The sequence below is a fragment of the Drosophila simulans genome, chromosome 2L, assembly GCF_016746395.2.
Source record: "Drosophila simulans strain w501 chromosome 2L, Prin_Dsim_3.1, whole genome shotgun sequence".
NCBI lineage: Eukaryota > Metazoa > Arthropoda > Insecta > Diptera > Drosophilidae > Drosophila > Drosophila simulans.
This window is the reverse complement of record NC_052520.2, coordinates 22,560,159-22,585,129: the sequence shown is the minus strand read 5'-3', so window position 1 is coordinate 22,585,129 and position 24,971 is coordinate 22,560,159. Positions and strand designations below refer to the sequence as shown.

The window sequence follows — 24,971 nt, the reverse complement described above, 5'->3', positions numbered from 1 at the left end:
GAAAGGTGAGCTGTTGCTTGAGGTAGAAGGGAAAGCTTCGGAAAGCGTTCCCAAGTTTAAGAGCGACCTGGAAGTGGCGCTCAATGACTTGGCCTCTGTGCGCACGGGAGCTCAAAGAATAGCTCTATCTTGCAGCGGATTGGAGGAGGCTACGACAGCAGAGGAGCTCCACAGCTGCATGGTCGCCCAATTCCAGGGCGACAGGCAGCAGGCCTCATGAATATGCTGGGAAGAATCTGCGACGCAACCATGCCAAGGAAAAATAGGGGAGTGCCTCCCTAAGCTCAGGGCTAGGAGAACGGCGCAACGAGCCAGAGGCAGTACCCACCACGCGGAACTCTTGGAGGCTTTCAGAAGGAAACGCGTACAGTTCAAGCACGGCATCGCGGCTGCCACAGCGCGGTCGTTTAAGAAGCTGCAGGATGGCGTAGACAGCGATATCTGGGGCCTCGCCTACAAGCTTGTTACCAACAAGCTAAGGAAGAGAGCGGCAACACCATCCGACCTGGGGGTCCTGGCTAACATAGTAGGGGAGCTATTTCCAAAGCAGACCACACTATGGAGGCCAACAGAGGCAGCCCCTGCCCCAGATTTCCCGAGCGTCACAGAACTTGAAGTCGTCGAGGCAGCCAAGCGCATCAAACCCAACAAAGCCCCTGGACTAGATGGTATTCCTGGAGCTGTTATAAAAGCAGTGGCGCTGGGTAGACCTGAAATCTTCAGAGCCACCTTCCAGCAATGCCTTCTGGACGGAATCTTCCCAACAAGGTGGAAAAGCCAGAAACTAGTCCTGTTGCCGAAAGGCAAGGGACCAGCACATGCTGCAAACTGCTACCGCCCTATATGCCTACTGGTTATAGTAGGAAAACTGTTCGAACGTATCCTGTATACAAGAATAGAGGCAATCACAGAGAACATCAACGGCCTGGAAAGGAAAGAGCACACTGGACGCTCGTTCGGCCGTTAGTAACATCGCCAAGACCGCTCTTTCTGGTGATAGATGGTTTGGGGGCAGGAAGGAATACTGCGCAATAGTGACTCTGGACGTAAGGAACGCTTTCAACACCGCCAGATGGCCCGAATTCCTCGCAGCCATGAACCGCATGGGTATCCCGGAGTACCTAAGGATAGTCGTTGGCAGCTACTTTAGGGCCCGGGTCCTATGGTACGATACGGAAGATGGCCCAAAAAGATACCGAGTTTCGGCAGGTGTTCCCCAAGGATCGGTACTTGGACCAATACTATGGAACATTATGTACGATGGGATCTTGTGCATCAACAGGCCCGTAGGAGTAGAGCTGCACTGTTTTGCTGACGATGTGGCAATCAGAGCTGTCTCAACAACAATCGCAGGGTTGGAAGACAAATGCAACTCTACGATTGGGGCTGCCATCCTCTGGCTCGAGAAAGCCGGGCTAGCAATAGCGGCTCACAAGACCGAAGCAGTCCTACTAAGCAGCAGGAAAAAAGTGGAGAACATGCTTGTCTCCGACAATGGTACACAGGTGACCTCCCAAGAGTCCCGAAAGTACCTGGGGGTAATGATAGACCACAGACTATCGTTTAAGGATCACGCGAGCTACGCCAGCAAGAAGGCAGCAGTCACAGCCTCTTCATTGGCTTATGCCCAACGTCGGAGGCCCAAGACACCCGGCCAGGTAGCAAAGGCTTCGCTGCTATACGCTGCACCAATCTGGAGCAATGCCACTTGAAGGGGCTCATAATGGCTAATGGGTGAATGGCAGAGCAGATGGCAAACGTCGCGACGGGGGAGGTGGACTTATCAGCTCATCCCAGAGATTACGGTTTGGGCAGAGTGCCAACACAAATGCTTGGACTACAACCTAATTGCGACCTGGCCTCACATCCTGCTCACCGAAGTCATTCCTTGATTGGCAGTCCCGGCAGCAATCGGAGGTTTTTGTTTTAGTACGTAGGCATAATTCGCATAGGGCTTATGAATCGTGCATGCCACCTACGGACGGTAGGTGGTATCTTTAGAAGATTTTAATTTTCCTACCGTAAGTCGAATAATAATAAAAAAAAACACAGCTGCTATTGCCACTAAAACTTACAAGACTGATAGAAAATCAAAAAATTTCGAAACATTTTTCAAAGTCTGGGCGTAGCAGTTTGGACGGCTTGTGGGCGTTAGAGTGGTCGTGGCAGCATGGGTCAACAAACTTACGCTGCGTCTTTGTCTTAAGGATCTCGTTCATGTGGTTGATTACTTCCACGGTTCTGATCACATTGTCCGTATTGTTAGAGGCCTCAGACTCTTTGCAGCTCATCTTCAACTTTATTATATCTTGCTCTGAATGGCAGGTCTTTCTTTACCATGTGACCTCTTGACTTCCTATCTGTTGGTTTGAAACAGTAAATCTTTTTCTGCGATGTGTCCTTTGGCTTGCCCCGTATCTTTCCAGCCCAGGACTTTGGAATTCTGTGCGACGATAACTTCTCTTCGCTCTCGGTGTACTTCATCACAATATCACAACTTTTTTTTAAGACCGAAAAAAATCCCTTCTCAAGACTGTCTTTCTTAAGAGGATCCCCTCTCGACAATTTTTATACCGGCTAAAAGCATTCTCTGGTCTAATCCCATAATCGTTTCTATTGGCCAAGTGTTTCCACGTAGGAAAATAATCCACAATAATCCCTTTTTTGAGAGTCAATGTCGTGCTGATTACCTGTGCCAATTACTCGTGGGATGTAATGGATCAACTGCGTACGTGCGTCCATCTTGCCACAATCCTCAGCCCTGCGACCTGTGCCTTCTGCAATGCTTCTTGGTACTCAATTCATCACTGCCAATGATTTGAGAACCTTAACCCAGCAAGTCGATTCTAAGAAGCGATGAGACTGGCTCTTTGCTTAAATTGCCTCAAGACTGGGCATCTAGTGAGACAGTGCGACACCAGCATTGCCGTGTGTGAGGATCTCAGCACCACACTTTGCTTCATCTGGAAAATTTGGCCTCACAACATGAAAGATCACAGGCTGAAGAAACGCTTGCCTGTGACTCGGATAATGCCGACGTCAGTCTCTTCACGGCCTGCTTTGCCACCTACAACATTAACCAAGAAGCCAGTACTGAAATTTCGTGGAATAGCCTTTATTGGCAAAGCTGGCGTGCCTAGCTTTCACGCATTGTTGACCAAAGTGACCTTCGTGGAGTACATGATCAGCTGGAGAAGTATTCGTTGGATTCAGTGACCGAAATACACTCATTGTATCAAAAGATTAAACAGCAGCCGGATCAACGAAGCGAGCAGTAAATGTGCTGCGTCTGCTGCCCTTTAAAATTTCTGTTGAAAATCATGCCCCCAATGGGGGGATATGTCGGGTCTCGAAGCCGCCAGCAATTCCTATATTTGTTATTTGTAAACATGCCAACTTTGGTGACACAGTTAAACATTACACAGCTGTGCAGCAATATCTTTGTTATATAAGCTCCCCTATGTCCCGCTCCCTCTATTAAGTCGTTCATTATTTCAAATTTCGCTAAAACCAATAAAACATGATCGTTTGAAATCGCTACATATAAATCGCCTTACCATTTCTCAAAAATAGCTAATAGCTATTGAGCTTAATAGCTCAATGTAAATAGTGATACCGTTGGGAATCAAAACATTTCTCAAAAGTGTGTGCGCAATAATTTGTGGGCTTGACAATCTTCCAATACATACTTGCGGTGCGAGCGCGTCTCTAGGATCTGCGAGGTTAGTCCGATTCCAACATTTTTATTCATATTCTCACTCAACTAAGTGAAGATTATTCTCACATATTTTCAGATCGATTTGTCAAAAACATTTTGAGATACCTGCACACCAGTCAGTCAAAAGTCATTTCAAGAAAAACCATTCGAAAGATACGTTTTGATAGCTTCTATATCGGTTAAAATCATATATAATATTTCTAAAGGTAAAGAAATTTTACCGTTTTCTAGTATTTTTCGCTATCTAATTTGTATAAAAAAGTCTTTTCACACGAGTTTTTATGTCATGAGTTTCTTTTAAGTGTTTAGCTTATGTGGTCCTTTGTGATCTTCGCTTTTTACATTGAATCTCTGGCATTTTTTCTTGTTATACCCGTTACTTGTAGAGTAAAAGGGTATACTAGATTCGTTGAAAAGTATGTAAAAGGAAGAAGAAAGCGCTTATATATATTCTTGATCAGGATCAATAGCCGAGTCGATCTAGCCATGTCCGTCTGTCCGTATAAAAGCTAGAAAGTTGAAATGAAGCGTACAGATTCTAGAGACAAAGACGCAGCCCATGTTGCCACGCCCACTCTAACGCCCACACACCGCACAGAACAGCCACGACCATACTTTTGAAAAACATTTTTAAATCTTTTCACATTTTTATTAGTCTGGTACATTTCTATCGATTTGGAAAAAAAATTTGCCACGCTCACACCTTAAAACCTCCGAAACACGCCCACATTTTTGAACCATTTTTACATAACCCAACCTTTTCAAAGGAAGGTGTTGCCGAGAGTGGCCAGGGCGGAGGGATAGCCAAACATGAATTCCTTGGCAGTGGCACGAACTATTGGCTCCGACTTTGTACTCAGCAGTAGTGTCTTCAGAGCCATTCTAACTAAGAACGGGTGGTTGGCAGTAAGGTGTGATATTGCCTAGATAGACAATTTGATTTTCATTAATAATTAAATGTCTCTGACTGTAAAAAATGAAAAACTTTGATTGAATATGTAAAAATATTTTTTTTTTTTTTTTTTATTTATTTTGTATATGCATAATATTTTTGATGGCAATATGCGAAAACGAATCGAAAATAAAAAAATAAAGTGTCGTTAAGAATGGAGAGACCCCCGATAGCAGTAGGTTAAGTTTCGAACAATTCGACCATTTCGAGTCTTAGCAGGAATACTGGATTTCAACGATCGATATTGCAGGAAAAAGGGAATAATGAAACGGGCATGCTGTGATCAGCATGCTGTGGCCTGTTTGGAAAGGCTCTGGAAATAAGCTTGTCAGGCGTATGAGCGCATTTTTTCGGAATAACTTGATAGTCTCGTTTGACTGAATTAAGCATTTTTTTGGCAGCTACCTAACAAAGAGAATATATGGATGACAATCAGTGTCGAGAAGCATTTGAACTTTAAGGATGGGAAACGCTATTTGAAGCAATGTGGTTATCCTCGAACACCAAGACCATTCCGGGAATAGGACATATCTAAGCAGAACCGAGGCGTCACCCATCAGTATTATCAGGATATTGTACAAACCCTGGATTGAATTTTTGTTCCGACTGTGGTCGCGGGATGACCTGACTTTCGAGTGTAGCCAGCGACACACTCACATAGAGTTTTTTTTTTTTTTTAACTTTGCTTTTTTTTATTTATTGAATCTTCTTGTATAAGAACTAACAATAAGTTTAAAAATCTTAACTATAACAAGTATTTTTTGAACAGTTGTATTATTTTTCCAACTGTTCTATGATTAAACGGCCCTAATAATTTATTCGCTGGGTTGGTAGGTCCTTTCGCCGGAGACGGGAACGGCTGCTGAGCTGGATTAGACCTCGCGCTAGGTGGTTGGGGTGCGTGTAAAGCTTGCTATGGTATTTTTCCTTAAGTTCCGTGATTGCGTTGGTAACTGATGGGATATTTAAGTCTCTTTGGATGTTTTCACTCCGAACGTACCACGGTGCCCCAGTGATGGTTCTCAGAATCTTTAATTGTGCTCGCTGTATGATGTCAATATTGCTGTTGCTGGCATTGCCCCATAACTGTGAGCCATAGGTCCAGATAGGTTTCAATATAGAATTGTAGAGCAAGACCTTGTGATCTAAGCTGAGCGGAGAACCAGAGTTGATGAGCCAGTGTAAGTTGTTGGCTTTGAGTTTAAGTTGGGTTTTTTGGCTTCAATGTGCCTGCGCCATGTGAGTCTTCTGTCAAGGTGTACTCCTAGGTACGCTACCTCATCTGCTTTCGGGAGTGGTATGTTGTTCAACAAGAGCGGAGGATAGTCTTGTCTGTTTAGCGTAAACGTCACGTACTTGCATTTTTGCTCGTTTACTTTTATTCGCCATTCAGAGAGCCACTTCTCAATGTCGATGAGGTACAGTGCCAACTGTGCTGTAGCTTGGATAGGGGACCTTGAACGGCTAAGGATAGCTGTGTCGTCGGCAAATGTGGATACCGTTAAGCGACTATTTGTAGGGATGTCGGCTGTATAGATGAGGTATAAGGTTGGCCCAAGAACGCTGCCTTGGGGGACTCCAGCCTCAATTGTATGATCAGTGGTAGTGGCAGTGTTGCACCGCACTGCAAACTTTCTGTCATAGAGGTAAGACTTTAGAAGTTTGTGTGTGCTTTCGGGTAAGGATGTTTTAATTTTAAACATTAGGCCGTCGAGCCAGACTCTGTCGAATGCTTGGGATACGTCTAAAAATACTGCTGTACAGTATTCGCGATATTCAAATGCAGTTCTTATTTCCGTTGTAATACGATTCACCTGTTCAATGGTTCCATGGCTTTCGCGAAATCCAAATTGGTGGGCTGGGATTATATTGTGGTATATCAGATGTTGATTAAGTCGGATCAGCAGGCATTTTTCGAATAGTTTCGAAATACATGAGAGTAGACTTATTGGTCTGTAAGATGAAGCGACTGTGTGGTTCTTACCAGGCTTTGGAATCATTATGATAATCGACCTCTTCCATCGTTGTGGAAAGTAACCAAGTTTGGTGATGGCATTAAAGAGCTTGGTTATGTAGCGAACTGCAGAATGTGGCAGCTGGATGATCATTTCCGGTGTTATAAGGTCGCAGCCGGGGGATTTTTTCGGGCTGAGATTGTCTTTAATTATTTTAGTTACTTCTTTAGGACGAAACACAATTGGGGTGTGTTGCTGGTGGCGGTTTACGGGATAGGACGGTAGCGCGAATGTGCTAGTAGCCTGGTTTGGCGTGAACACATTTTGTAGGTGAGCGGCAAATGTGGTGGCTCTGTCTTCATCACTACGGGCCCAGCCACCTGAGGAATTCCTTATCCTTATCACATAGAGTTGGGAACAAGAAGACGGCTGATCGTAGTGGATGTCACTGCGGATATAGGTGCGCTTAAGACTTTTATGACACCGAAGGAAGAGGAGGTATTATCACTATAATTGTTCAGCCAGAGGTTTAGATGGCTCCAGAATTACTTTGTCTAACACTACCACTTCTTCTTATGTATTAGCACACAGAGCTCTGTGAGAACAGGGCTCTTATGCTGCTTAGCATAAGAAAGTGGAAAAATAAGGGACAGCAGCTATTGGATGGACAAGCGATCAAGGTAATAGACGTAGTGGAGATTAATTGAGCAGGTATTAGGACTGTTTAAAGGAGAGGAATAGTGAAATGTAGGAGTTATAGCACTCAGGTCAGTGCGGAGTAAAAGCATAGAAGTCCCAAACACAGTGAAAGCTTATGAAATAGCCTGCAGGGAGAACTTAGTTGCACTAGAAGAAACCGATCCGGATCCGAAATCACCAGAGTCGACGGAGTCTTGGGACTAGGGTACTGAGGAAAGACAAAAACAAGGTCAGGACAAGGAAGAGCCCAAGACACTAGATCGCAGTACCACCAGTGTGGAGGAAATGAACAAAATTCGTTTCATTTCAGTATATAAGAATACTAAAGGAGTATTAGCTATTAGAAGGAGTTAGTAAAATACGAATGTTTCTCTTTACAGTTCATCAGTTCTTCAAAAGGAAAATATTGAAGAAAAATTCTGAATGTCCCAAGTATAAAGGAAAAAGGGGATTAATCAATGGACTAGGCTCAGTGGATAAATCCATAATAGGAAGTTAAAGAAAAATGCAGGAAGAAGAAGGGATGTTGAGAGAAAGCAAAAGCGAACAGGAAATATGAAGGCAGCGATCTTGTTCAAAAATTAGTTAGTTAGCAGTTAGTAAGAAGGGCATTTTTAGAAAAAGACAACAGAATTTATAAATTAGAATATATCGATAGAATTACATTAACAATAGACTGGTGGGATTGAATCTAAATGATGTAGCCGAGAGGCTATTATTGACAAAGATAGGAGTTATCTCAAGATTTATATTCGACAGGCAGGAAACGAGCAAATGAGTTGTGTATTAGAGGAACAGGGCGTACATATTAAATATCGAAGAATTTATGTACGAGTTCTTAGAATTAATAACAATCATGAATAGAATAGATATAATATTCTCAATGAGGTTCCCCATTTTTACGAGGGAGTCATCCTTCTTTAGAATCATCGCCCTACTCATGAATACCCATTGTACCTTACACCAAATTATCCGACTATAGGGAAAAATTTTACTTCATAAAAATATATTCAGCGGCCCAAAAACACCTTATACAATTACAATTAATGATCACGCTATTGAAGAAAGTTCAGAATGGATTGGGGCTGCCGCAAAACACTTGAGAATTTAAAACGGAGTCTGACCATCGCACCTGTACGAGGTTGCATGTACGACTAAGAAGGGTTATCCGGCCACCATAAGTGTCAAAATTCGATGTTATTTATATATGAAATGGTTGAGCTCTATTAAAAGCCCGTCTAATCGAATAGCACGGCCAGCTTTGGTTTTACAATAATTTCATTTTAGACGGGGAAAATGAATTTGGTCCCGAACTTGTGGTCGCGTCAACCCGGCGTACAGGACGACTTCGTACACACATGACCGCAGTGCAAATATCATGAAGTTTCACCCTCCATCTGAATAAAGTCGGTCCAACCTATATCCAATTTTCATCTCAAGAGTAAGTGCGACGCTACAATCTTTGACGCCGGAAATGGAGGCCAGGAATGATTACGACAACATCCCCTCATGGCTTACATTATACCCGTTACTCGCAGAGTAAAAGGGTATACTAGATTCCTTTTAAAGTTTGTAACAGGCAGAAGGAATCGTTTCCGACTAAATAAAGTATATATATTCTTGATTAGGATCAATAGCCGAGTCGATCAAGCCATGTCCGTCTGTCCGACTGTCTGTATAAACGTCAAGATCTCAGGAACTATAAAAGCTAGAAGGCTGAGATTAAGCATACAGTTTCTAAAGACACTGCCCATCGTACCACGCTCACTCTAACGCCCACACACCGCACAGAACAGCCACGACTTCATTTACATTACCATCAATAATTGTTTCTTTTGAAATTATTGTGTTGAGGCTTTCAGATGTGGTCTCATCACTTCTAACGTCTGCTCCATCATATTTGATATTTAGTAGTATGTTCCCTAGTTTCTGTTTCATATTGAATTTTTGCTTAACTTTTGTTCAAATACTCTCTGCCTATTAGAATATCGTAATTATCTGAGAATTTATGTATATAAAATATGATTGGGCAGATTTTACTGGTTTCTTATGTTACACTAGTTTTTAATTCCAATGAACCATTCTTTTCATTGAAATTTTCTTGAAAGTTTCCTTTCAGGTGAGGTGGAATTTGATTTATATTTGGTACACGGTGAGAGTTTGATAATTTGGATTATAGCCAGAGCTGTAATTTGGGTTTCTTGGGTTAGTTTTTTGATGGTGATGATTTTGGTTAAAATGATTCGTTGGATTAATCATTGGTGATTTTGGTTATTGTTTGGTTATGCAGCCCGCAGACAGCAGCAGCTCATCAGTTAGTTATTTAGTTCACCGTTATTTAGTTACGGTTATTTATTCACCGCTCTTATACACTGCTCTGTGCAGCAATAAATTTTGTACTTTATGCTATGTTCCCCTCTCTCTCAATAGAGAGCGAGCACAGCTATTAATCTTTATTCTGCAAATCTTGCTAATTTGCCTTCTGCATAGCAAGCTCAGTTAGAAGTTACAAGCCTATTCGCATAACGTCAGTTGCACCCGTTTCGCTTGCTCTCGCCCGTTTTCGGTTTCTTCTTTGCCTACCGCCAAATTCGTATCGTCTTGGCTGTGCAAAAAAAATTGACGTTGTGCATAAGCACACACACATTATTGCTATTGTGTGTGCAGTTTGGTTGCCGATGCAAATACAGTGCTCGTAAAACTGTTCACCATTGTGCGTGCATTTTACACTGACTGATTAAAATTCAGTGCGTGAATTATTAAAATAAATTAAAATGTCAAACAACGACACAGTCAGTTTGCCAGCTGACAGGATAATATTTTTAAAGCGCAAGGAAAACTCCATTTTTGTCGACGCTAAAAAAATAGCTGCAGGATTGACCACCGAATCGGTCACTTGCCTGAATGATGGTGGCCTGCATTTAAAGCTGGATTTAAAAAACCAGACAGAGGCTTCGTTTAACTTGGCTCACGATTCCCTGGAGTAACTGGATCTCAGTCAAATGGGAAGCGAATTGCGTGACCAGTTCAAAGACATTGTCTCTGAAATGCGGTATGTGATACAAACGGAACTCAGTAGACGCAAAGTGTGAGAGATTGCTTTTTCAACTATGCGTCAAAATCTAGGAACTGAGTGGTCTCCTGGTTCTCTATTTCGACGACCGAATGTGCCTGACCTGAAGCTGAATACACAGATTTTATGTCGATGCTTTCCACTGTCATCGATAAAAACCCAATACTGGCTGACATGGATAAGCTTCAACACCTCAAGTCTTGCCTAAAAGGTCCCGCTTTGGATGCCGTTGGTGCTTTAGAGGTTACTGATGCAAATTACCCGGCTGCCCAAGAATTGTTGGATAAGCGCTACAACAATAAGCGGCTTATTTTCGAGTCTCACATTTCGGCGATCATGAACGTACCAAAGGTAGAGAGTTCATCTTCTGTAAAGTTGCGTGAACTGTCCGACCAAATTATTCTGCGACTACGGGCACTTAACAACATGGGCACACCTGTGGAAATATCCGAGTTTATTCTCATTTATTGTCTTCTCTAAAAAATCGACCGTGAAACCCAGCTATTATGGGAGGATGCTGCTCCCACTCAAAGGCTTCCAAAATGTAATGAATTTATTAAGAATTGGAGACAAGATGCCAGAAGGTTGAAAACATCGAACGTACCAATGTTGCACTTGGAATCATGACAAAGGTTGTAAAACCTAGGGAAGCCATCCACAACTCTAGAAATTCATTTGTCGCCACTACCCGTCGCTTGCTACCCTTTCTGCCATGCTGTAGACCACATAATTTTTGAATGCTCACAATTCAGAAAACTGTCGCCTCAAGATCGTTGAAAGGAGGCAAAAAGGCTGGCTTTATGCCAAAACTGCCTTAAAGGTGGACATTACCTACGACATTGTTATGCCAATCGCTATCGTATGTGTGGAAGTAAGCACAACAAATTGGTACATTTTGGCTCAAGGCCTTCGTCATTTCGCTCCCAGGCTGCTCAACCTCATTCCAACGGGTTGCAAGTGATTGCAAGTTGCACGGGAATCATCACCTGGTCAATCTTCTTCCTTAGTGGCTCAAAATCTTGTAGCAGACTTTGTGTTGTTGGCCACTGCCGTCATCAATATTCAAAACAAATCAGGATCTTGGGTTCCTTGTCGCGCCTTGCTTGACTCCGGCTCGCAACTACATATAATCACCTCTCGTCTGGCACACACTGTGCAACTGCCCAAGTACAAGTCTGCAGCTACAGTTTCTGGAATTGGTGAATCCTGATTTAGATCAGATAAATATATAGTAAATATTAATATCTCAAACTACAGAGTTCGTTGCCAATATCGTAGCTTTGGTAGCTCCTACTATCGCGGACAACCAGCCCAAACTAACTGTAAAATCTGAAGACTGTAAAATATCAGCTAATCTTCACTTGGCCAAAAAGTCTTGGAGATCATGCGACAGACCATAGGATTTCTGGATAAAGGTCATTTTAAATTAATAAAATGGTGCTCAAATGATCCTGGTACTTTGAAGCAGATTCCCGATTCAGAAAAGGATAATGGCAGCAACATTACCAAAACTCTTGGTATCGCCTGGGATTCAATTTCGCCCAAGAAAGCAGTTCTAAAAGCTAGCAATCAAGCTTTTACGACCCTCTTGGTCTTATCTGCCCCGTCATAACGAAGCCCAAAATCCTGCTGCAACAAATCTGGAGAGAAAAACTTGATTGGGACGAAAGTTTACCTTCGGCGCTTCATTCTGCTTGGCTCAAGTTGTCTGCTGATATCTGTTTCACCCAGAAGTTGCAGTTTCCTCGTCACGTATTATTATTATTTACTGAAGTTTTCCGAATTTCAATTCTTTTAGTGTCAAAATGTTCAAATTTACATCCCTTCTTTTAAGTTTCCGATTGTGGATATATCTTTTTTTTGATAAACCATTATAGGAATTTTCCTTTCAATGAAATTCTTGATAGTTTTATTTAGTGCATTGGTTTAAACTATTCTATCTGATTGATCTTTTTTCAACTTCTTTATTACTTAATTTCTAATTACTCTTAACTTTAATTCATTACCGATCATTAACGAATTTACCGATGGTAAGTTTACTGGTATGGTGTCCCGTATATATCGCTGATGAAGTCTTCATATGGTCTGAGATCTTTGAACTCCTTGATCAAACCTGTTTTTGCTTCCATCCAGTTAGTTGCTCTTTCTTCATTGATTACTTCTCGGGGTGGGCCAATCATTGTCCCTCTAATGGCTCCATAAATAATGTGTTGTTGTTGAACTTCTTACGTGGGGTATAATTCTAAAAAAAATTCGACTTCAGTAATGTATATACTGGATCCTTTCGGGTTTCCGTCGTATTCAGGTATCTCCTTGATTTGATAAAGTAGTTGATTAACATGGTTTTCCGAAAGTTGTTCACTTTATTTCTATTGATTCTAAAGATCTAGCGGATGTGGATTGTGTACATTGCGTGGGATTCCCCCTTCTGCATATTCTTATTTCTTCCGAAAGTGCTGATTATTTTTATGATACCTATTGCCCATATGTATATATTATTTCGGGAGTGGGATCGTCCGCTTGGGATATTGATCTATACACTAAGTGGATGCGGACTGTGTGTTTTTCCCACTCAGTTTATATATAATATATATAAATATATTTTATATATATTATATATTTTTACTTTATTTTCCAGGAGGAATTTGGCTGCACGATTGTCAGAGTCATCAGGTCCTAGTGTCTATTTCAGTTAAAGGGCCTTCAGGTACAGACTGACTTCTTATGGAGTGATATATCTCATGTTGTGGGCTGATGAGAAGGCACATCCAAAAAGTTTGCGACTTCCTCTCGGTGGGTGTTGTCGGTCAGATTGCAGGGGGTGGAGAACAAATGTTCAGCAATTGCGTTCGCTCTGTCACCATCCGTTTTGAGCCAGGAAAGCTAGGAAAGGTAAATTAATAAAAAATAGTCTACCGGAATAAGAAGGTAATATAAGGTTTCCATCCCAAATTATGTCGGAGTTCAAACAGTAAGAAGTTTTTTGATCGGATTTAATGGGGTCCGAGTGAAATACTTATTGGGGAATCTATACGGGGTATCCATAGAATCGAAGGGACTAGGGAAATAAATAAGGTTTTGGTCATATAAGTATAATCAAATTCCCTTGACCTCTGGCCTTATTGAAAATAATCAGACACCCTTTTTTGAATGAGTCATTTAAGTCTTATAATGATGCTTTCATGGCTATGGATTCCCAAATGTCAATGCAGATATAAGATGTTTAGTTAGTAGAAATGCTAACCCGGCATTTGTTATTAAATCAAACAAGAAATGTTGTATGTGCCTATAAAATCTATGGCTCACTTACGGATGTTAGTGTAAATGCGTAAAAAATTCTCCAGGGATATCGATTAAAAAGGTGTGGTCGTGACCGTTATTGGTATGCCGATAGAAATTGGCAAGAAAAACGATAAAACGAAGAAAAATCAAAAAAGATCCAAATATTTTTCAACCTTCTGGCTTTAATATTGAGATCTCGACTTTCATACGGACGGATCGACGGACAAGGCCTGATCGACTCGGCTATTGATTCTAATCAAGAATACAAGTAGCTGGAATATAAGGGTACGGCTGTTTTTGACGGTTTTATGGTTAATTGACTTTTTATATAAACGTATCTTTTGAGAATATTAATATTACTGGCAACGCTGCATTACAACCCCTGACTAGAACTTCGCTTTTGTGTAATCGATTAGTAAGTCGTAATCCGTAGTCGAATGAAGTTATAATACATATACAACATATCAAATAAAGATTATTACCTCGAACAGTATACAACGTAGATCTTACAACCAGTTTGTATGATATTTCTAAATATTTCTCATCAAATGTCCCGACCACCCGTTATCTTGCGAGTAAATTGAGGACAGACTTTGGTGCCTATGCCTACCCTTGAACGGAAATACCGAGCCACGAACCTTTGCGTAGCCAATAAATATCAGAGGCTCATAATGCTAGGGCATCCATGCATTGCCTGCTGAGTGGCCCCTGGCACACCAGTTGACCCCACAATGTGAAGGTGGCGGTGCCGTAAGGTGGTTTAAGCATTTCACAGGGTCCTAGTTGTGGCAGTCTTGACGCCGCCGTGTGATGCCTGTTCCGGCGGTGGTTGGTCCTCCAACAACATGCGATTGCTGCTGATGGGCTTCCCAAAAACTTATTCCGTTGTCCTGCGATATTTGCTCCGGTATACCATTTCCGGTGCATCACTGGCACCCTATTCTTGACACTGGCCGTGCTGATAAGCATTTGTGATTGTGGCAGCTTAGTGGTGGGTGGACCCATGTTGACCTAGTTATCATAGCCTCCAGCGAATTTTGGAAGGACAAGATGGGGTAGCGACGGTGCCCTAATCCTGAGTAAACGCTGCTAATGGCCACAATCATGCATAGCAATTCATCAAAAGTTGAGTGAGAGTTCACTTGCGAGGCGCGTTTTAAGATCTACCCCGGAATAGAGGATTTAAGCTTTACGAAAATGTCATCAAACTTCTCAGCCAAGTCACTTTCGATTTCATCCAAATCAAGTTTTTCGAACTCGTTGACAATTTTTCTAAAGGTTTATCATCGATTAGCTCCAACCTTACACGAAGATCGAAGTCATTGAACGAGATTAACGCAGAACTTAACAAAGAATTCCACTAGATTATAAATTTCTGCCGCCTTGCGCTTCAAAAATGTCACCCTGTTTGCATCAGCGGTAACGTTTTGAGAATTTGTAGCAGCCACGGTAATTGTTTCTGTTCCAACGAAACGGCGGAAACAGCGACTGGAAATTCAGCGGAAAGGTAAGCGCAAAGATGAATTAGCAGCCGCTTCCGTTATTTGAGCTCCAAAGTTGACATCAAATAAACAAATAACAGTATTAGGAATTTTTGGCGGCTGCGTGACCCCAACATTCTTGTTATATGGACTTTGCATTTTAGGCATTTGGATATAGGTGTTCTTGTTTTATATATTCTGCAACGTCTCATTAACCAAATACATCACAAAGTTATATTTTATCAAAACGTATGATGGATTCGGCTGGAACCTGTGATTTTTGACTGAGGGGAAGACAGACTACTGTTATCGACATAGTATCGAAGACTACAATAGAGCAATACTTTTTGGCATTCGATTGTGGTCCTCTCTTTCTTTCGACCGTAATAGTGGGAGTACTCTGCAACTTATGTTTGAAATTTAATAAGCGACATGTGTTTGCTCGTTGGTTTGTTCAAATAAAATGTTTTCTACAAAAAAGTCTAGCATTTGTAACCAGTGTTCCCAAGCACCAATAGAAGATCCTTATGTACCACTTCTTTGAACGGTTATTAACCCTGCAAAGGGATCATGGCTTGGACATGAGAATATAAGTTGAACTGGATTATTGTCAAACCATTTCACACGTATATTATTATTGTTGATCTCACATTTTACAACAAAGAATCCTCTTACGACTCATATGTACAGTACCACCTGCAAAAACGAAATCAGAAGGCTTACTCATGTAAACCTTATATCAAAAAATAAAGTTTAAAATTCTTGTGATTGCTTGCTTTTGCCAAAAATAATACTACATCGGATGTATTCATATCATATCCCCTATCCATAATCAGGATATGTGTCTTCACCAACATATATCGTAAAGTCGTATACTAACCAAGAGTCTCCCACACCCGTAAACATTTTATTTATTTATAAATAACATAATATATACCATTGGACGCAATTATTTGTTTATCAACGCTTTGATGTTCTTCCTGAGGAAAAAAAAACCAAAATTTTTTGTCAATCTGTAGTAATGGGTGTATCTTGTACTTGTACAGCTTATCATAGTTTGATAAAATGTAAGCATATCTTATTTTTTCAAACTTCCCGCGTGGCATTGAATCTTTTATAGCTGTAAGCTTTAAGTCTTGTGACCATCCATTTTGAGTTTTGGTAATTTTAGAACACCCAAGTACAACAACATACCATTGTATCGTTTGATATCCTGTCCAGTACATTAAAACTCAATTCCGTGATCATGTAGCACATACAATTCAGTCTGCATAGTCATCAAGTAAATTACTCGTTTATCAAAAAACGAGCAAAGATATTCTATCTTATTCTATTTTATTCTATTCTGTTATCCAGGCTTCGTATTCTTCTCAAACACACTCTGGAGATTTAAAGGGCCTAGATCTCCAATTAAGTGTCTTGGGATCAACTTTTTCAAGTTAAAACATCCGATTCAAAGTTTTTTAATACATTTTTGTACTTGTTGTTGCATTTAAACATTCATTTATCGGTGGTAAAACTATGATAGATATGATATTTAATATCAATGGACACAGACACCCTTCGTTGTATAATCTGTGTACTGTACACTTTGTTGTTTCAGTGTTATGTTATGAATAAAATCCTCTAGCTATTTTTATTGGAGCATAGCTCCGTTTATTTTTAAATGAAGTTCTTTTCAGTTGTAAAACTCGACTGACTGTTAGGGCTAATACAATATTCCTCTTAGGCTATGAAGTGCGCCTTCGCTGCCTGGTGAAGCCGGCAGAGAAGCGTTCAGAGAGAATGCTTTGTGCGCACATTGTCAACATAGCGGCTCCATAAGTGGGCTGTTTATGCTAGCACTGCCAATGCGTATGTAATTAAGTTAGTGATTTATGCAAGTATCTGAGTACATTGTATTCTATATATATGTACGCATACCACAGTTATTCACTGTATCAACGTATAATACTGAATTATTCAGTTCTTTTTATTTTCAATTTTTGTCTTAAATATCACGTATTAAGAGATATTTTATCATTGACTGTTCTTAGGTGACTGTCAGCCGGTTGGACTTATTGATGTTACTGACTGCTATTACGGATTCCCAATCTCCTTAAGTTTTCCACACTTCATGAACGGTGATGAGGAGCTCCAAAAAAACGTCACCGGCATAAGTCCAGATCCGGATAAACACTCATCAACGTTTGTCATTCAACCGGTGAGTGCAACCGGTACAACAAATTGAAACTAACTTGTTTCAGCCCCTGTTATTTTGTTTTCATAAGTTCAATTTAAATTTAACCATGGCTTGGCTTGTTAATTATAAATTGACTATATTAACTTTCAAATTTAATTAGGTTTATTCATTTCGCTAGTCCGTCCGATTCTTGAGTATGGATCACCTCTTTGGAGTCCTCAATACGCAGTTCACTCGGACATTCAATCGGTCAAATAAAACTTCTTACTGTTTGCATTGCGGCGCCTAAATTGGTATTGGATTGATTCGACCGCCTATTCATTTTCCAGTCTTTAGCCGGACTCTTCACATATTTCCCATATCCTGTTTCAATTTTGCTCTCGAGAGTTTCAAAATACGTTTTACTGGCGTTCCTTGCACTCACTGGCAAACTTTCGTAATTTTATAGGCACATACAATCAAACAAGAAACATACAATCAAACAAGAAATATGATTTAATAACAAATGCCGGGTTGGCATTTCTACTAACTAAACATCTTATATCTGCTTTGAAATTTTGGAATCCAATGCAATGAGTTGCATGACCCCTGCCGCAATCAATTCTAACTCTTTTAACATATAATTAGATCTTAAAACTATTTATATCTAATATATATTTTTTATATTATATATTATCATATATTTATTTCCTCGAAAAGATTTCTATTGTCGAGTTCCCCGTTACTCAGCCATAGCGAATGCAAAATTTTATAATTTTTCTATAATATCGATAGATATGGGGGATGAAAATGAGGAAAAAAAGGAAAACGTAACCGTTTTTGGCATTTTGTTGGTGATTTCGTGGTCACAATAATTGTGGTATACAGATAAAAATTGGCAGGACAAACAATAAAACGAAGGAAAATCTAAACCTTTTTTGAAAGTGGGCAGCTTTGTGCGGTTTTAGGACTTTAGATTGGGTGGGGCAAAAACAAAAAATATGGCAGCAATCGCTATATTATACATATAAATAGTAATATATCTACACGTCCAATGTCCACGTCCCCTAAACATTCGATCACTTGGCAAGCCAACTGAAATAACAAAAACTTCCGCCCACAAAATCGTCTCAGGATTCTCAAATTACTCCTATTTTTCGGGAGCTCCTCTCTTAACGGGAGAATAGACACCTCTCTTTTCGGGAGAATAGACGTTGATAACTTTATTCTCTTAAGCTTCGCTCTTAAGCTATCCCAATCTGCCTATATAAACCCAAACATCTCCCCATACACTTGTTCAGTTCTGAGTACATTATCAATCGTGATAACACTGCTAGGCCCACTTCAACTTCGAAGTCCATTATCCAACCTAGTGATAATCCAAAGGCTCTAGATCTTCCCTTATTGGAAATAATAAAACGTTTAATAATACATAAAAAACCTAACTGTGTCCTTTCTTTTATTAAACTCTCGGTCTGAAGACTGCTCGCGCAGTCGGTAGGATAAATTAAAAAAAAAAAATTGTGCGAATGTTTACAAATATTAATCTAGTGACAAAAGATCCTCGTACGACCAAGCGTATCTTTTAAGATTGAACCACGCGAATCGGCGCTAAAGTGAACATAAAATCGTAATACAATTAACTCTTTTTATCCGCAAAAGAACAACGTATAATCGGTGGTTGATACACAATAGTCAAACCTACTGCATAGAGTAAAAACAAAAATAAAAATAAAATCATCAACCATGGCAACCGAGCAAGTCAAACTGTTATCGGAATCCCATCCGAATCAAGCCTTAAACCAAATTAGGCAAATACCAACATTCAGTGGTAATACCCAAGAACTCAGTGCCTTTATCCGAAGGTTCGAGTTTATACTTCAGCTCTATCCATCAACCGACACCAGGAAAAGGCATGTATTCTTCAGCGTAATTGAGATGCAACTTGCAGGAGATGCTCAACGAGTATCCCAGTTATCCGGAGCAACAACCTGGCCAACCCTAATGAATGAGCTTATCAGCGAATATAAAACCCAAACACCATGTGAAGAACTACTCCGTCGGCTTTACAACCCACCCTTCAGTATCCAGTATCCGTAAGTTCGTCGAAGAGTTAGAAATAAAATCATTCCCGATATCGAATAAACTTATGCTAGAAAATTATATCAATAATACCGTATTATACACAAATGCGTTAAATAATACAATCAAAGATGTAGTCATGAGAAAATTGCCCGATAGCTTTTTTATGACTCTTGCTAGTTTTTATATTACGACAGTATCTAAACTCAAACAAATAGCACAACAAGAAAGTGTATACGAAATAACTTTCAATGACAGAACAAGACCCCAAAATAATTCCAAACAAACCTCTAAGAATAAGGGAAACTATCAAAATTTCGTGAACATTGCTATGCATAATACAAATAAATCAAACTCAAACACTACTCCGAGACCCTGCGAACCAAATCCAAGGTTGGCTTCATTCTCTGTAGCTTGTACCTATTTGTGAAAGGAACAATAACAGTTTTGCTGGGATTAAGTCTCAGGCGTACTTCCTTGCACCATTCGCTGGTCATATTGAGGCCCAGTTGAATGATATTGCAGAGTGTTTCCTCATATTTACATCTGGCTATAATGACAATATCGTCAGCATAGCCCTGGCAAAGTATACCTCTGCGGGTCAGTCTGTCCAGCAACTCGTCTACCATCAAGCTCCACAAGAGAGGCGAGAGGACACCCCCTTGGGGGCAACCCCAATAGTGGCCATGGCTCGCCTAGATGCCAGTAGTAATTTGATCCATCTGCTTGTTGTTGCATCTAGTCCTCTTATTGCCGTTGACAGCCTCATTAGAGGTATTGTCGAATGCACCCTGTATGTCTATGAAGGCACATAACGCCACTTTCTTATGAGTAAGTGAATCCTCAATAAGGATTTTCAGGTGATATAGGGCAGTATCAGTTGATCTGCCCGCCCTGTAGGCATGCTGCGTCCGTTGGAGCGAATGCTCTACAAGCAAAGTGCTTCTAATGCTGACATCCACTAGCTTTTCCAACGTTTTTAGCAAAAACGATGTCAAGCTGATGCGTCTGAACGACGTCGCTTTAGTGATGTCTTTCTTTCCAGCTTTTGGAATGAAGACCACTTTTGCTATACTCCAGGCACTAGGTATGTGTCCTAAAGCTATCGATCCTAAAACTAGCGATCGGCACTGCGAGCTGATTTAGCGCTTGTTGCAGCAGGATTGGCTGAATGCCATCTGGACCAGGAGATTTGTAGGGCTGAAATGTACCAATTGCCCATCTTAATCTCTCTGTTGTTACTATTGATTTTGCTTTGGCCCAATCAGTAGCACACGGTCTACTTTGAGCCGTTACCGGGGTATTCACATCCGTTTGAAGCGTGCTTCCCGGAAAGTGAGTTGCCAGTAGTAGCTCAAATTTCTCCTTACTTCCTATAGTATAGGAGTTATCCTCCATACGTAGTGCCTGATTTGATTCTGGCACTCCTTTGAAAATTGCTCTGTGAAGTCTTGCGCCTTCACATGTGTTTACTATTGCCTGGATTCCTGATCTCAGGGTTATACATGGTCAGTTTATTCCGGTAGGCATCCCAGTTCCCTTCACTTTTTGCTTTGTTAAAGAGACGCCTGGTCGCTTTCCGCAACTTCCCCAATTGGTCGTTCCACCATGGAGCATCTTTTTCCCTCTTGGCTCGACCAAGGGAGCAGTTATCTCTAAACGCGTTAGTAAGCCACGAGTTAATATCTTCTACGGCGGCCTCCAGTTCTAGAGTGGTACGGAGTTTCCTGGTTACCCCAGAAGCTGGATTCCGCAGTAAGGAGGCATTGAACCCTTCCCAGTTCGTATTCCTGGGATTGCGGCTACGCTCGCTACATTCTAGATTTAGCCCTATGTTAAAACGAATAATTCTGTGATCTGATATTGACTCCTAATGAGATACGTGCCAGTCGCTTATATGCGAAGCCACTGATCTGCTGGAAAGTGTGATGTCCAGACCCTCAGATCTTACCCTGGTATCAAATGTCGGAACATTGCCGACATTTAGGATTTCTAGATTGTTATTCAAGATAAATTCTAAGAGTGACTCACCTCTTTGATTTACGTCGCTGCTGCCCCATATCACGTGATGTGCACTTGCATCACATCCGAGTGGGTGAGTGTGTCCTCTTGCAGTATTCTGCCAGTGCAGTGATTTCGGGCGGTGGGCACGCCTCGTCACCGGCAAAGTATACCGATGCCACCACAGTCTTCTTGGCTGCTCCCACATCTTCTACCACGATCGGTACACAGTCCCACGTGATTCTGTAAGTATATAATAATTAATACTTCTGCATGCCGCTTCGAAGCAGAGTTGGGCCCTTTCCTCTAGCGGCTGCGGTACCTTGGCCCGAGACAAAGCTTCCGCAGGTGATTTGCCCTGCTGGAGATAACGAAGATACCACATCGTTCTGGCCCCGCTCTGCCCCTTACGGTTAGGGTCGTCCCGGTCATAAGTTGCGGTAATGGGTTTTTAGCCCGTCCGGCTTGGCCAGCTTGGACCACAGTCGAGTGACTCGCTGTGGCTGCCCGATTGTTTCGCGGCCCCACAGCCTGGCAGACTCTCGGCACGTGTCGAATGACACCTTAGTCCGGCCCAGAGATGTGGAAATTTTAAGAGTTTCCAGCTCCAGCCCAACTACGATTAGCCAGCACTCTTAGCAAAGACATGACCTAACTAAGAGTCTGTTTCCAGCCGCCCTCGCGTGGAGAGTGTAGTTGCACTTCCAGTAGTGTGTCACGATTACGGCGCGTACCACCAGGTGGTTGATCCCCGGCCACTGTCTTTCTTAAGAGGATCCCCTCTCTGGTCTACTCCCATAATCGGCTCTATTGGCCAAGTGTTCCCAAGTAGGAGAAATAATCCACTATTTTCCTTATTTTGGCAGTCAATGTCCTCCTGTGCCTATTACTTCAGTTTAACTTCCGTGTGAACTATTCACTTATTTTCACTATGACACTCTTCAGTCTGACTCAACAAGGTAGTTAGTAGTATAGCCGAGTCGATCTAGTCATGTCCGTCTGTCCGTCCTTCCGTATGATCGTCGAGCTCTCAGGAACTATAGAAGCTAGAAAGTTGAAAGCATACAGTTTCCAGAGACATAGACAATTTTGTTGATTAGTCTTGTCACGCCCACACCAACGCTTATGAACCAACCAAAATGGCCACACTCACACTTTTGCAAAATTTGCTGTTATTTTTTTTTATGTTTCTTTTAGTAATGTAAATTTCTATCAATCTGGCAAACAACTATTTGAATAAGATGCCTCTGCTGCCCCTTAGGAATTCTGTTGAAAGCCACGCTTCCAACTGGCGGGAGTATGTTGGGTCGTGCAACTAATATTGGTATTTTTATATTTGATGCCAACTTTGGAGACACAATTTATCGGCACCTCAGCTGTGTCATTATATTTCCTTGTCTAAGCCCCCGTGAGCTCTTCCTCTTGTACTCTCTCAACAAATAGTGCGAATCTTCCAAAGCTGTTTTAAAGCTTTAACACATCAATTAATTCGCTATTGTTGCTGAGTGCGATGTCGAACAACAATTTCTGTCTGCAATATTCAGACAAATTAAAGTCAGTGAACATTAAAAAAGCTCCGCTACAATACTTATGTGCGCGTACATAGCCAAATAACGGAAGCTGCCGCTAATTCTTCTTTTGCGCTCATCTTCCCGCTTGAACTGAATTTCGAGTCGCTGTTTCCGCCGTTTCGTTGTTGTTGCTGTTGCCATGGCTGCTACAAATTCTGGAAACGTTACCGCTAATGCGAACAGGGTGCCATTTTTGAAGTTCAAGGCGGCTGTAATTTATAATCGAGTGGAACGATTAGCGGACTCCCTACTAAGCTCTGTGATAATGTCATTTGATGAGTCCGTTCTTCATGGAGGTTGGAGCTGATTGAAGCTTTAGCAAACGTTTAGGAAAATTCTCAACGAGCTCGAAAACCTGGATTCTGAGGAAATTGAAAGTAATTTGAGTGACTCTTCAATCCCCGGTTCGGGGGAGATTTCCAAGCGTGTCTCCCAACTGAACTTCCACTCAACTTTTTCTATTTTCTCCGTGTGATTCTGGCCATCAGAAGCGTTCACTCCGACAAAATTCGCTGGAGGCTACGACGACAATGCATAGCCATCCTGACCTCATAAACATGGAACTTTTGCAGCATCTACGATCATGTCTGTGGGACAATGCGCTGGAAACCATTCGCTCACTGGATATATCGGGTGGCAACCATGCTATAGCATTAGATTTGTTACAAAACAGATTTGCTGATCGTCGTTTAGTATTCCAGGCACACATTACTGAGATTCGGGGGCTAAGGGCTTTCGTATACATTTTTTTTTTTTGTGCACAACTATATTCGTTGGAAAAAGAAGCTTCCAGAAACTCCTCTGGATCAGCGATGGCAAAGCTGTTATACGTGACAGCTGTCAGAGCCAGTGATATTCTTATCAGTAGCTCCCTATCGATATCTTCTTGATATGGTCACACTGGTCCATGGTCGATCTGATAAAGGCATTTCCATAAGTAAAATAAAAATAATCCTAGACAAAAATCTGTCCGATTAAAGTGGCCGATTCTTTTAATCTTTAACTTATTAACTTAAGTAACTATAAATAGGTGCTCTATAAGAATGTGATAATATAATTGGTTCCCGTCTTTCTTTTCAAGGGTTCGATACCAAGGGTGCACTTGATTGGCCAATTTGTGGTATTTAACAATACTCTTTGGTGGCTTCAAAAAGTTCTTAGCATTTTTATAGTTTGACAGTTAGTACTGACAAACACTGCACAGCCGAGAGGCCAGATCTAATTAAAAAACTGATTTTTGCTTGAAAGGCTTGTGATAAAGTGCAACATATTATTGGCTTCTATTCTACTATGGTTACAAACCCTATTCAATATGAGCGAGTAAATGTAACGCGTATTTGCATTATGTTATTGGCCAAAAGGTTAGGTCATTGCTTATGAGGACAGTGAAGGATTCGGGCCTTCTGCATCACAAGACAAAATTTTTATTAAAAAAAATTAATAATCTTTTAATTAAGCTTGTAAATAAAAGTGGCGATACTCTTCGTGTCGGTTAAGGCCGAAATTGTTTTGTTCGGAGGCAGTCCCTCTCTGTAGTTTGTTAGACGACCGCCCTTATGTGCACGGCGGCTTATAAATTATTATTTGGGTGAGTTTATGGAGTTGACCCATTACAAAACCTTATACGTCGGTTGCCTTCTGTTGAGCCTCCTTGGTGGGCGAGGTCTGTTTAGAGCGCTAGCCGTCGAAATTATAAACGACGTGGAACTCCTAAATATGCCCCGTTAAAAACTCGGTGTTGATTATATACATGTGAGCACTATGAAAGTTTATTTGTGACTGAACCTCTTCTTGTCTTCTCACACTTCTATTTATACTACTGTATACACATACAGACTTTAATATATGTATGTATAAGATGCGTGCATTGCAGTTCATACCAGAGTTGCAATTTAACGACATATAGAACTAGGGTTGATTTTTAACAATGCTGCCTGGCTTTTCAATAACAACTTTAGAGATAAATCAGTAAAAGAATACTAAAGGCGCTTATAAA

At 41.2% G+C, this 24,971-nt stretch overlaps 1 protein-coding gene and 1 long non-coding RNA gene across 6 annotated transcripts in view; one reads left to right on the top strand and one right to left on the bottom strand.

Annotated features, from left to right (window-relative positions):
* Positions 1 to 24,971, top strand: part of LOC6739590 (scavenger receptor class B member 1) — a 112,844-nt gene that overhangs the window by 68,571 nt on the left and 19,302 nt on the right. For 2 of the 3 annotated variants that reach the window (XM_039293054.2, XM_039293049.2), the window contains exon 7: positions 17,197 to 17,363. The exons of the other annotated variant lie outside the window; for it this stretch is intronic. In XM_039293054.2, coding sequence (XP_039148988.1) covers positions 17,197 to 17,363 — 167 coding nt within the window. The remainder of the gene's footprint in view (positions 1 to 17,196; positions 17,364 to 24,971) is intronic. 3 annotated transcript variants of the gene reach the window in all.
* On the bottom strand, positions 12,278 to 24,971 carry LOC120284702. Of its 3 annotated transcripts, XR_005543886.2 has the most exons (3): positions 24,595 to 24,971; positions 21,435 to 21,647; positions 12,278 to 13,280 (listed from the first exon to the last, which is right to left on the bottom strand). It is a non-coding gene; the product is annotated as an uncharacterized LOC120284702 (long non-coding RNA). The 3 variants fall into 3 exon arrangements; XR_005543887.2 differs by lacking the exons at positions 21,435 to 21,647; positions 24,595 to 24,971 and adding an exon at positions 13,642 to 13,838; XR_005543885.2 differs by lacking the exons at positions 21,435 to 21,647; positions 24,595 to 24,971 and adding an exon at positions 13,708 to 13,838.